The sequence below is a fragment of the Salmo salar genome, chromosome ssa03, assembly GCF_905237065.1.
Source record: "Salmo salar chromosome ssa03, Ssal_v3.1, whole genome shotgun sequence".
Classification (NCBI taxonomy): Eukaryota; Metazoa; Chordata; class Actinopteri; order Salmoniformes; family Salmonidae; genus Salmo; species Salmo salar.
In genome coordinates, this window is record NC_059444.1 from 41,219,096 (window position 1) to 41,233,440 (window position 14,345).

General features: G+C 40.3%; 1 protein-coding gene across 1 annotated transcript; it reads left to right on the plus strand.

Moving 5' to 3' along the window:
- The first annotated feature begins 5,028 nt into the window (after nt 1-5,028).
- LOC106600516 (protein-lysine 6-oxidase) lies at nt 5,029-12,893 on the plus strand. Its single transcript, XM_014191937.2, has 7 exons — nt 5,029-6,291; nt 6,394-6,502; nt 6,839-6,970; nt 9,667-9,823; nt 9,996-10,091; nt 10,303-10,418; nt 12,254-12,893. Exons 1-7 carry the CDS (start codon nt 5,310-5,312, stop codon nt 12,258-12,260), a joined length of 1,599 nt encoding a protein of 532 aa, XP_014047412.1. The 5' UTR covers nt 5,029-5,309; the 3' UTR covers nt 12,261-12,893.
- The last annotated feature ends 1,452 nt before the right edge of the window (nt 12,894-14,345 follow it).

Consider the following 14,345-nt stretch of genomic DNA (forward strand, 5'->3'; position numbering starts at 1 on the left):
TTACTCTCACTCAGATATCATTTAAAAATAGCATGTTTGTCTCTCCACCCCTTGGACAAATGAGTAGAATTGCAGACAACTTGATTTAAAACGCAACATTTTGGCTATGCCCCACAGCAAATTGTGTAGAATTGCAGGAAATTAACTCTAAAATGTAAATTTTTCTCTCCGCTATCAAGAGGGGGATGCTCAAATTTAGCAATCGTCAAATTGAGTAAGTTTTGCGTTTATTTAGCAGTACAAAACAGTAGTAGCTAAGGGAAATCCTGTTTATGTTGCCTAGTGAGTCACAAATGACCAATTAAAGGCATTATTTACAGTACCCAACATACACATACAATCTCACACTCAATTTGTGCAAATATGTACAAAAAGTATTTCAGCAGTGTTCTGCTGATGCTGAAAGACAAATTCCAGATACAAATATTTGCTAGTATTATTATACAATAGATGCAAAATGGAATTCTGATAAAACATCACTACACACAGTTCATACACGTAATGTTAGCTTGCAAGCCAGCCATCTAACCTCAGCTAACATTAGCTAGCTAACAGCAAGCTTTAACTTGGGGTCTTTTGTTTAGACATGTAACATTAACGTTAGCTAGCTAGCTAAACAATTAACAATAATCCCAATCCATAGAGTACTAGCAATACAAACCGATTGTCACTAAACTAACTAAAGTTATCCAAATAGGTTCAATGTTAGCTAGCAAGACAGCAAGCTTTAACTTGCCATGAAAACAACTTTCTGACAAAATTAGAAATGTATAATATCTGAAACTGTAGCTAGGCTCTTACCCATATACATGGATGAAGGCTTCACGGCAGACTGCAACCCCTTTCATTAAATAAGACGTCCATTTAGTTTGCACAGCTTGCTTGGCCCGTTGCGTCAAGTCACTCTGGTTCACACTGACCCATAAGAATCATCAGATCTTTCTCCCTCTCTGTCATGGATGCCATGGTTGTCCTTAGTTTGAAGATGTAATCCGGAGACATGTTTTATACAACAGCCTCTGTTCGACGCCCTATGCATTTGCAATCAAACGGCAGAATTCTACTAATCTCCTTATCATACTCTGCTTCTACCAGACATTCCACTGATTTAAAAACCCGGTCAACTTCTTCCGTGACAAAACTGTTGATCGCTGTTTCTTCCCTATCACTGTCATCAGAAAACTCTACAATGTCTTCTTCAATGAAAATGTTTTACCTAAATAAAGGATTTCCTCATCATCTGATTTATTTTCAGAGTCAGAGAGAGTCCGCATGGCACGATCGTCCTCCAGAAAGTAGTCCATCACAACTTTTTCCAACTGACCTTTGTCGATAGTGCCTGATAAATTCAAGGCAGCAATGTTATTGAGAGGAGGAGCAACATATTTGTAGTTCTCCATGGCTAACGTTATATATTTCGAAAAAACTGCAGTAGAAAGGATTATATATGCATAACGAGCAGCTCATTTTACAGACACAACATACTACACCGCAGATCAATTTGAAACTCATCTATCGGCACGTCTAGCCCACTCATTATCTCAGCCAATCATGGCTAGCGGGAAGGTTCCTGGCTTTTTCTTTGGCTAAACCAACTAGGCTCGTAATTTAAGAACTTAATTCATATTTACAGATGGAATAAAAGTTTGTTATTGAAAAAAAAACTGTTTTATGTTCAAACGGCTCTCCTGTGATGTCGTGACTTGCGACATATGCCTAGTTTCCTGAAACGGGTCACATATATTGAGACCTCCTTCAAGACTGTTGGAAAAGCATTCCAGGTGTAGCTGATTGAGAGAATGCCAAAAGTGTGCAAAGCTGTCATCAAGGCTACTTTGAAGAATCTAAAATCTAAAATATATTTTGATTTGTTGAACACTTTTTTGGTTACTACATGATTCCATGTGTTATTTCATAGTTTTGATGTCTTCACTGTTATTCTACAATGTAGAAAATAGTAAAAAATAAAGAAAACTTATTGAATTAGTGTGTTGATTAATTACTGCTTTCTTCAGTGGAAATACAGAATATGTATTAAAATGCCAAATATACCAAAAGCTAAATCAAGCAGAGATTTACAACTACTTAATCCTGTTAGTCATTATTGAAGCATGCAAACTACAAAGATAATGAATATGTGACAACTAGATACAAATATTTTATAAAAAAAACTATTCGTACAAAAGTTGACTATACATTTACGCTCTTATCCAGAGGGACTTACAGTAGTGAATGCATACATTTCATACATTTTTTTCCCCGTACTGGTCCTCTGTGGGAATCGAACCCACAACCCTGGTATTGCAAACACCACGCTCTACCAACTGAGCCACACGAGACCTATAAAATGAATACATTACAAACAAAGTGAGTGTGTGTAAGTGTTTGTATGTATGTGTGTGTGTGTGTGTATTATGGTGTGTATTATAATTTCCCATCATAAAAATGTGTCCCCATTCCCCAACTTTCAACAATAACCACAATTTTTTTTTATAAAAAAATGTATTTTTCTCCAATCTGGCAACCCTCATAAAATTCGACATAGCCTTGTATAAAATTCATTATGAAAGAAATGGTGTAATGTACATGAAAAAGTGGAGCCTTGTGTTAAATGCATTATGAAGAAAATGGTGTAATCTAGGCACAACAAAATATGAAATGTGTTATGAAGAAAATCGTCTAGGCCTACTGTTACCTACACGAAAAAAATGGCCTTTCTGACTACAAGTGCACCAGTATCCCAAAGTATTAAGCGAAAACAAGCATAGAAAACTGTATTTGCATTAATAAATACAAAAACTATGTTAAAAAAGGCAGTGTTGAACACCATTGCCCATCATGCATTGCTATAATAACTTTCAAGAGACTGTTCTGAAGTTTGCCTCACAAAAATGTATTTTCCCATGAATGAAGTCACACAGAAATGTGTGTCTTTTCACATGAATTAAGCCACACGAAAATGCACGAAATCTGCTGAAATACTTTTTGTACATATTTGCACGAATTGAGTGTGATATTGTGTTGGCCGAAGAGATGGTCAGTAACTTCAAATTCGCATACACATCTCAGAGAAGTTGAAATGGTCTAACCACACGGACACAGTGGTGAAGAAGGCATGACAGCGATTCTTGAAAATCAGGATAATGCAATTCGTCCTGTCCCCATTTAAACCATGTCCTGTTCTCCCAGCTTCAATCACTCAGACACGGGCAGTACAGAAGCATCATGGCAAAAACTAGAAGACTGGCCAACAGCTTCTATTTTCAGACCATCAGGCAGCTGATTAGCCACCACTAGTCAGCTACCTGTCCACCCCTGCTACTCGCCTTTGGACACCAACCCCCCCCCTCAACGGTCACTTACCTTACCTGCTGCTCTCCATATGGATATCCCTCCCACTGGACTTTTACTCTGCCCCCACCCCAACAACATCATTTTTATTTGACTTGGTCACCACACTCCCTCACTGGTCATGCTGCTTCCCTTATGGTCATCCCTCCCCCCCACCCCTCAACAGGCTTTATTCTGCATCCACCCAAATGGGCATTTATTTATGAATCACTGCTGCAGTTGTTATGATGTATATAGTGCCATTTTTTAAATTGATATTTTCATTATTTTATTTAACTTAAGTCCTGCATGTTGAAGTTCCGATCCTAAGATTTTCACTGTACCCTGCAATCACACCTGCAACCCTGTACATGTGACGATTAAACACTCTGAATCTACGAGACAATGGGATAATGCAGAAATTATTTCTGAAAATGTATGTATTGTGGATGAAGATATATAAAGAACATATACTGTGAAAAAATAGCACACAAAGCCAGTTGCATGGACACCTACAGCTTACCTCGCCAAACTGTTCTCCTCAGCTGCACATTTTGCTAAATATTTATTTTGCCTGAAAGCATGCTTATTGGGCCAGCAGCCTATACAATGCCCTTACGCATGTGTTCACGCACTGACTTCTCCTGGTCTCTCCAAGGTGCCAACTGACCAATAATCACATTTTGTAGGAGATAGTCGATTCAATTGATCTGATGTAGCCTACCATATCAAAATATTTTCGGCATAAGAATGTGTCCACAGACCCCAGTATCAACTGTATCATTGTAGTGAAAATGTCTGCCTCAAGCAAAATTGCTCAGAATATGTGTGATTGATTTGATTCTATTTCAATATTAACTTAATGTGTCATTAGACGCTGTATTATGAATAGCAATATGGAGAGTCCAAGGTCGAATTGTGACAATGTTTCAATGCAACTGGACATTGTAGCCTAACAGAAACTCTGTGACAGCATGTCCTGACAAGTGTCTCAAACACAGATTTACACTGCCACCCCATGACCTGCTCTCCCATACCAGGGCTTGTTCGTGTGTACAGACAGACCGAGGGATGAGAGAGGGTTTAGAAATGTCAGCACTTGGATATGTATATTAGCCCACTGTGTTGTTCACAATGAAATATATGTAGACAAGTTGGTTAGGCCTATTTTATGATTGAACAACCAATATTCAGTGAAGAAAGGTATAGTGTATAAAAGCAAGGAAGTTGTAATTTAATAGATAGGCCTAGTCTCTCCTCAAGCAATTTTCATTATTTAGCATCTGGTAATGAGATTGAACAATTTATATTTCTTACTTTAGAAGAGAGGGACAGTAATTACAAACGTTTATGTTGTTGATTGCAATTCTTATTTCTTATAATGGGTAGCAAGCTATTTGATCATTTTTACGAGAAACATTTGCCAAATGTATTAAAATGCGGAAATCAGTGACACATAAAACACTTCCTTGTATTTGTATCAATTGTATTGAAATATTGTCCAAATTGATCATGAGAAACACAAAAAATTGACGTTACTATTCAGATGACCCCAAACGACACCACTGCGTAAAGTTCTCTGAGTAAACTCAATGCTTGTGTAAGCTACAGTACAGTATACGCCTTGTCTAACTGAACTTCACAGTGAGGAAAGAGTTAAAGCGTTTCTCTCGAACCTCAGGCTTTCTGTGCATGCGTAAATAAACTAGCCCATTTTCATAAAATGTCTGAGAATTCCAATGTTCCTGTTCTCTCCAACTGTCAATAGCGCCGCACGCAGAGAAAACTGCCAGGCTATGCTGCGTAGGCCTACTCATTAAAACGGATAGTGCGCGCGCTCCTCCTCAGAACTTTGATCTACTCCACAGACCCACCTTAACCTATTCTCTGCAAAATAGGCCTACATGTCATAGAGCAGGCCTATTGTTTAATGTCGTAGTGGATTTTAGAGAGGGTTTAGTACGTTTAAATTAACAGTTATGGCGAAATGGTCGGTTTTACTCTTTTACCTCCTCCAAGGACTGGCTCATCTTATTACTGGACAGCAGCAGCCACCGCGTGAGCGAGTGGGGCCTTGGCGGCAGAGGATTCAGTGGGAGAATAACGGTCAGGTGTACAGTCTAATGAGCACCGGGTCAGAGTATCAACCACTGGCGCGCCCGAGGAGCCAGTCCACGGTATACGTGAGCACTAGGAGGGATGGCACCGGCCAGACGCAGCCTGGAACGCGGGAAGGCAGAGTGGCTCACATAAGATCTGGACGAGTGGAATCGAATTTAGGCACGGAACATTTACGGGACCAAACCAACAATGTTCTAGATCCTGGATCTGTAGCTCGGGGACATGCCAATGGGCAGTACGTGGTGCCCAATGCTCGGCGGCACTCAGGCGCCAGACAGCAACCTGAGGTTCCATACAGAACGGGAGTGGCGGGGTCCCCTGGCGCAAGGCGCTACTCTCCAGAGTACACATACCGAGTCAACGCATCAGTCCCCGCGCTGCTCCCCGAGTTCTCCGGTAGCGGGATACCGAGGAGAGGAACGCCAGTCACCCAGGATGCTACCGGGGATGCTCGCTCGGGGGTTCATGCCTCTCCACCCCGGGGAATCGAGGCAGTGCTTGTGCCGGGCGGAGAATACCAACAGATACGCGCTGAGCCGGGAGCATCCATCTCCAGGCAAACCGCACAAACGGAACATTCCAACTCAGGTTATGTCGTCCCCAACGACAGGGATGCTCCTCCAGTACCCAGACCCGATAACAGTGCTGAGACGTCGATCGAGGCAGCGAGTAACGGCGAGGACATGGTCTCGGACGACCCTAGGAACCCTTTTAAAAACCACCGGAATTCCGTTTTCTACAACATGTACCCCTCCAGAGGCAGAACGCCGGTAGTGCGCACGCGGCGTCCCCCGGCGCCAGCTCCTGGCACTGGATATGGAACCAGATATTTCCAGAATGGTGAGTATGCTAATTGTCGCATGTGTAGAATTTTAAATGTTCCTGGTGCAATCGTTATAAGCGATTATAAAGCCATATTTAATGCATTAAATCATTTCCAAGGGCTCCCAGACCTCGTCCCAGACCCGTATTCCATCCAGGCTGGTGCCTACATCCAGCGGATGCAGATGTACTCGCTGCGCTGTGCAGCTGAGGAGAACTGTTTGGCGAGGTAAGTTATAAGTGCCTATGCAACTGGCTTTCTGTGCATTTTTGTATATATATTATATGTTCTGTTTATCTCTTAATCCACAATACATACACTTCCAGAAAAAAATCTACATTATCCCATTATCTCTTAAATTCCCACAGTTATATGTGGTTAATGTAAATAATGCCTTCAATTGGTAATTTGTGACTCAATAAGCAACAAAGAGGATCTCACTTAGCTACTGTTGTTTTTCTACAGCCAATACACGTAAAATGTACTACTTTTGACCATTGCAAATGTTTACATGATCTGATAGGATGACAGTTAATGTATCATTCCATATGTGGTCTCTCCCAGGTCAGCGAGCACAGCCAGGGACATAGACTACAGAGTACTGCTCCGCTTCCCCCAGAAGGTCAAGAACCAAGGCACCACTGACTTCCTTCCGGTCAAACCAAGACACCAGTGGGAATGGCACAGCTGTCACCAGTAAGTAAATCCAAGTAAATTGCATATAGGAAGTAGAAAGAACTAGCTCCATTTGTCTCAGGTCTCCCTCATTCCATAGGGTTAGTCACTCCTGACAGGCAATGCAAGTTCTTGTGCTGTTAGGGGAATAACCTATGTGTAAATGTAACAATCTGCTGCTGTATTTTTTGTGTTATCTGTGATCGTTTTATTTGTCTTGTGTAGTTTCTTAATAATTGTGCCTAAACTGTAGGTGTAAACATGTCTTCTTCAATATTCTTCAAAATCACTGGAAATATGACATTATATTTAACATTCATGGAAAAGAAATACAGGCAGTAGCTATGTTTCCATTAACTTTTACAAAGATTTTTTATCGACATTTAGAAAGTTGACAAACAGATGCGACAATTGCCTGCTACGGTGCGTTTCCATTGAACTGTCTTGTGTCGATAAAAACTGTTGGGCATAATGGTGTCACACCCCCAAAAAAGTGTATTGAATAAAAACAAAGTGGTTGGAGTGTTTCCATTATCCACTTAGACTATTTGCACATTAATTAATACATTCCCGAGATCCTGTATGCCCTCCCAACTATCTGTTTCATGTCTCAGATAACCTGAAAAAGCCAGCATGGAAAGAATATAAGATTTGACAAATATTTGCTATATTCTAATCATTCTCACGTGCCAACGTATCGCCAGGGCCCGTGCAATGGTGAAACTTACACAACTGTAAATCTGAAATAGTTGGATGGTGAAACTTGCATACAGCCAGCCAGAAAAGCAAGGTGAAGCAATTCAGGCATTCTTGAAGTCTTGATAATCCTTATCCTGCAAAGAAACATTTTTATAGTGGAAAAATAGATTTAGAAAGCAGTATGCATTTCAAATTAAATGTGGAGTGGAGCTTTATAGTAATGTGATGACATCACATGCCCCTCCGTACCTTCAATATTATTCAGCAATCATTATTTATTTATTTATTTTGTCGAATAAACCTGGGTCAATGGAAACCTGCCTAATGACTGCTAATGTTTGCAGTAGCACTTATACAAAACTTGTTAGCACATATACAAACCAGCCCATGGCTCAATATGATCTACCAGTCATCCATTATGCTAATGCCGGGATGGGCAAGTTTGATGGGGGTGGGGGCCACAAAATCCGAACTTATCATGTGGTGTCACAGTGGCTCACGGGTCTACGTACCCAAATCCATACCCACACATGCAATCAGAGCCAGTCCTCGCCTTTTGGGGGCCCTAAGTGAAGAAGTTTTCATGAAAACAGAGGAGAAAAAAGTGTCTCTGATAATCACATGCTGCTATTTATTGCAACCAGCAGATGTCACTAATGTGCATTGTGAACAGATAATGAAGTTCAGAGTAATGACCATTTTTTTCGTCACAATTTGGTGAAAGTGCAGAAGCCTTCAGAAAGCCTCAGTTTCCCAATCACTAGTGCTAACATTTTGTAGACACGTTTTCATTTATTTACTTTCTTAGATTGTTTTGGAGAGTTTCATCTGCGTGTTTGGTGTGCTCTCACCTGTCTGAGTTTTTGAAGGCCGTCTTATACTTGACCATAGAGTTTGCTAGAGGTCACACCTGCCGTGCATGCCCTCTCTCCACCTCCATGCATCAGACTGGGTGAATTCTGAATAGTACGGCAGCACAATGTTTGAAGTTCACATTTTGGTTCTGATATTGGGTCCTAAGTTCCTCACAGAGTACATGGCAATGCGGATTGAGTGGGTCAAATTCCAAAGAAATCTGTTGTCTTACTCCCCCAGCAGTCAGGGTTAATTTCCCACTTCCGCCTGTCCAACTTTCACTCCCTTTCTTTCTCCTCCTGTTTTTAATATGTCTAAACAAAGCACAGAAAAAATTAAGGTGGAATTCACCCCCCAAAAATTCTCTATAGGCCCTATTCAGGCTTAAGATAAGTTGATCTAACATGGGCTTAAATCCATATTTCATTGAGTCCATGTTAAGTCTACTTATCTCAAGTTTGAAACGGGCCCCATGTGCTCAGTGTAACAAGGGTGGTTAAGCACAACCATTTTGTCCTGAAGACTGGCTTATTGGACTTGGGAGGTGTTTTGACAAGCAGGAGACCCAGTGTCTTCTTTAAAATGTTAATCAAAATATTTCATGAAAATCATCAATCAATATGTATGCTATAAACCAATAGCATAAATGATTGAATCAGAGACACAGTCTGCCAAAATATTCTGTTTGTGTTTTGATCCTGCCTTTTACATGAACTGAAACACCAAATAGTGTTTTCACAACACTTTCTTAAAAATAAGAAGAACCACTTTAGGTGTTTCAGAGTACATCCATTCTGTTTTGAAATACATTCTGTGTATCATAACAGTTACATTACATTACATTACATTACATTTAAGTCATTTAGCAGACGCTCTTATCCAGAGCGACTTACAAATTGGTGCATTCACCTTATGATATCCAGTGGAACAACCACTTTACAATAGTGCATCTAAATCTTTTAAGGGGGGGGGGGGTTAGAAGGATTACTTTATCCTATCCTAGGTATTCCTTAAAGAGGTGGGGTTTCAGGTGTACAGTTACATTGGGTTTACATTCAAACACCCTCTAAACACCAGATTTCAGCTTAGGTGCACTACTTTTCATGGTTTTACTGCACAACGATGGTATATATGTAAAAACTCCCTCCTTTCTCCTGCCCCAGACACTACCACAGTATGGATGCCTTCAGTAACTATGATCTGCTGGAGGTCACAACAGGAAGGAAGGTGGCAGAGGGACACAAGGCCAGTTTTTGTCTGGAGGACACGGGCTGTGATGCTGGATTCAGACGCCGCTACGCATGCACAGCACATACACAGGTGAGTACTGCACTACAAACACAACATCATACCATTTTGTGAATCAACAATTATAGCCCATACACAGGTACGTATGGCACAGGTACTGCACAAAGTGCTTACGGCCCCTACTGATGTAACAAAAGGTGAATATGATCCACATTTTGCTATAACTGTGTTTTGTGTTGAACAGGGGCTGAGTCCAGGATGTCATGATACATATGCTGCGAATATTGACTGTCAGTGGATCGACATTACTGATGTTCCTACAGGAAACTACGTCCTGAGGGTAACTACATTATATGATTATTGTCTCTGGATCGCATGTGACAAATAAAACATTTGATTTGATTTGTCTTAAGCTTATAACAGGAACTCTCTGTTTGGTAATGATTCACTTTAAATAGCTTTTTTTTTTTTGTTGTTGCCTAGTCCGATCTGTATGTGCTTTGGCCATCTCACCTAAGCAGTGTTGTTCACACAAATCTTTATTTTCTTAGGTCACAGTCAACCCCAGTTATCATGTGCAAGAGTCAGACTATTCCAACAATGTGGTGAGATGTGATGTCACATACACAGGTACTCAGGTTCAAACACGGAACTGTCGGCTAACCAGGTAAGATTCTCAGTGTTTGGCCAATATATCATACATTCTCTGTGATTGGCCAATATATCATATATTTTCTGTGATTGGCCAATATAATTATATATTCTCTGGGATTGGCCATGATGTCACAAATATCAAGGTCTCAGCCCTGCATAGTTTTTACCATCCCAAAGGGCATGTAAGTGCAGAAAATAGAGTCTGGATGGCAAATATAGATGTTTTTCGTAATTGTAATAGCATTAAAATTAGTATAATAGCATACAGTGCATCCGGAAAGTATTCAGACCCCTTGACTTTCTCCACATTTTGTTACGTTACAGCCTTATTCTAAAATGGATTAAATAGTTGTTTTTAAAATTCCTCATCAATCTACACACAATACCCCATAATGACAAAGCAAAAACAGGTTTTTAAACATTCTTGAAAATGTATTATATAGAAACAACTGAAATATCACATTCACCTAAGTATTCAGACCCTTTACTCTTTGTTTGTACGTTGTTGAAGCACCTTTGGCAGCAATGACAGCCTCAAGTCTTCTTGGGTATGATGCTACAAGCTTGACACACCTGTACTTGGGGAGTTTCTCCCATTCTTCTCTGCAGATCCTCTCAAGCTCTGTCAGGTTGGATTGGGAGTGTCACTGCACAGCTATTTTCAGGTCTCTCCAGAAATGTCAATCGGGTTCAAGTCCAGCCTCTGGCTGGGCCACTCAAGGACATTCAGAGACTTGTCCTGAAGCGACTACTGTGTTGTCTTGGCTGTCTGCTTAGGGTCGTTGTCCTGTTGGAAGGTGAATCTTCCTCCCAGTCTGAGGTCCTGAGTGCTCTGGAGCAGGTTTTCATCAAGGATCTCTCTGTATTTTGCTCCATTCATCTTTCCCTAGGTCCAGACTAGTCTCTCAGTCCCTGCCGCTGAGAAGCATCCCCACATCATGATGCTGCCACCACCATGCTTCACAGGCATTCAGGCCAAAGAGTTCAATCTTGGTTTTATCAGACCAGAGAATCTTGTTTCTCATGGTCTGAGAGTCCTTTAGGTGCCTTTTGGAAAACTCAAAGTGGGCTGTCATGTGCCTTTTACTGAGGAGTGGCTTCCGTCTGGCCACTCTACCATAAAGGCCTGATTGGTGGAGTGCTGCAGCAGAGATGAAAGGTTTTCCCATCTCCACAGAGGAACTCTGAAGCTCTGTCAGAGTGACCATCAGGTTCTTGGTCACCTCCCTGACCAGTTTCCCAAACTTCTATTTAAGAATGATGGAGACCATTGTGTTCTTGGTGACCTTCAATGTTGCAGAGATTTTTTGCTACCCCTTCCCCAGATCTGTGCCTCGACACAATCCTGTCTCGGAGCTCTACGGAATATTCCTTCGACCTCACGGCTTGGTTTTTGCTCTGACATGCACTGTCAACTGTGGGACCTTCTATAGCAGGTGTGTGGCTTTCCAAATCATGTCCAATCAATTGAATTTACCACAGGTGGACTCGAATCAAGTTGTAGAAACATCTCAAGATTGATCAATGGAAACAGGATGCACCTGAGCTTAATTTCGAGTCTCATAGCAAAGGGTCTGAATACTAATTTAAATAAGGTATATGTTTTTTTTAAAATACATTTAAATAAATAAATACATTTCTAAAAATCTGTTTTTTCTTTGTCATTATGGGGTATTGTGTGTAGATTGATGATGAACATTTTTTATTTAATAAATTTTAGAATAAGGCTGTAACTTAACATAATGTGGAAAAAGGGAAGGGGTCTGAATACTTTCCAAATGCACTGTAAATAGTATTTGAGACACTAAATATTTCTTAATGTTCATCTCTCTCTTCCTATCTCCACAGGGGTTAAATCATTCCTTGGAATATAAGATTCTCTTGTCTCTTGAAGTACTGTAAACTACAACAATCTCAACCAGTTGTTGCGGTTGTAGGTGTTGTAGATAGAGTCGTTTTATAAAATTATGCAGCATTCCCTTCGAAACTTAATGTGTTCCTTGGGTTATTTAGGGTGTTATATGTTTGGAAATCAGTTGTAAAAGAGGATTTCTTTTACCCAAAACTTTTGTAACATAGGCATTTACTGAGCATTATTACATGACAATGTATTTATATCGATATGACATTATCTGTTGAAGAAGAGGAATATTTTTGTATTATTTAGCATGATCTTGAAAATGGAATGGAAAAAGTACTGTGCTTGAATTAGACTATGCTTGAATGATATTGTTTCGATTTTTGATATTTGATCTGCGGTTGTATAGTTAGATGCAGTTGAGTAACCACTTGGTGGCCATAATTAATACGTTGCAAATGCCTGACCTGTATGTGCTAAGTATTAATGAAATAATATATTTCCATTCACTTTGTAAGTGTGTATGCATGTGTGAGCGAATGAAGACATTAAACCTGTTAATATTCCAATTGTTGTTGTTTTTGTTAATGTTGATACAATAAACATGGTGAAGAGTGAGAATATAAAAAATACGTTCACACCTGGCTATTCTTTTTGTCGCATAAAACATTGGGCACCTTTGTGTCCATTAGATTTTTGTGGAAGGAATTGCTCATAAATATACCAACTATATGTTACAAAAAGTGTGTTGGAGGGATATGAGGTATGTTTTTATGCTGCTTTGTAAATACTGCAGTATGTATAGACTGAAATTGTCTCCTTTTACCTGTTGAATTGAGACGGGAAACTTTGGTACTGAGAAGGGTTGGGGGTCAATTCCATTTCAATTCCAGCCAATTAGGAAGTACGCTGAAATTCCAACTTTCTACAAAGCATTTCAATAAGTAAAATTTGCAATTGAAATTTGGCAAAGTTTCTGAATTAACTGGAATGGAAATGGAATTTACCCCAACCTTGGTACTGAGTGGAGATGAGTGTATGCAGATTTTGGCTTGGCTGAAATACTAAGCCCTGAGGCTTAGAGAGAACCAAACACACAGTGAACCAAACAGTGCAAGCTGCTCTACTGTGGCAGTGTGCTCTGTAGCGGTGTGTTTTCTGACAGGGCTCTGTGAAGACAGAGGCCAGAGGATGTTAAACGGCCCTGCCATAGCTACTAAAGCACCGCGCAATGCAGAGGGATGAATGAGGCCCTTTTCTCTCTCTCTGCTTGTAAATACCAAGCACACCTTGACTTCTAGTAGCAGTCTCATGGCCTATATCAGGTTAAGAGGTAAAGGGTAGGGTAGGGTTAAGGAGTAGAGGTCACATCTCTTAATGTTATTAAGGTTTTTGTACATTATTCCTGACACATTTTGACAGAAAGGCTCTTTTTACAAGCCTTTTAGATGAAGTGTATTCTGAAATGAAAGACGTGGTTATTTCACCATGTACCAAACTTGTTATAACACATTTCGTAACTGAAAGAAATTTAACATTGAAAAAATAACCCATTTTGGGAACAAAACATGCATATGCACATATACTAAGTCACCATAGCAGACATAGACTCTGTTGTGAAAGAACAGTGAACATATAAAATGAACAGCAAATGAGCTGTTTTACACTGGACGCCTCTAAGATGTGTCTGTGCCAGAATAGATTGTCTATGTTATTGAAATTGTCTGCCTGGAAAATCCCCCTCCTCTTTAGTCAACTACATTCCATCCCGTCTGTCTAGGAATTCCAGCCCAATATTTACAGACAGTCGGTGACAATCTGAGTAAAAGCCAGTAGACTAGACACAATAGAGCATCAAACATTGAACATTTAAACTGTTTGAACAAGAACATTAGATGCTCAGTGCTTGGTTTCTTACACATCTACTGGCAGCCCGGTCTTCTAGAGAGGGCCTGTGCCTTTTTGGATGGGCCTGTCATTTCAAACATGCCATGTTGAAGAGAAGACAATGTCTGTTTGCTCAGCTGTGAGCCATGCAGCATGAAGAAGAATGCTAGCACCCAGCTCAGACATCTGAGTGGT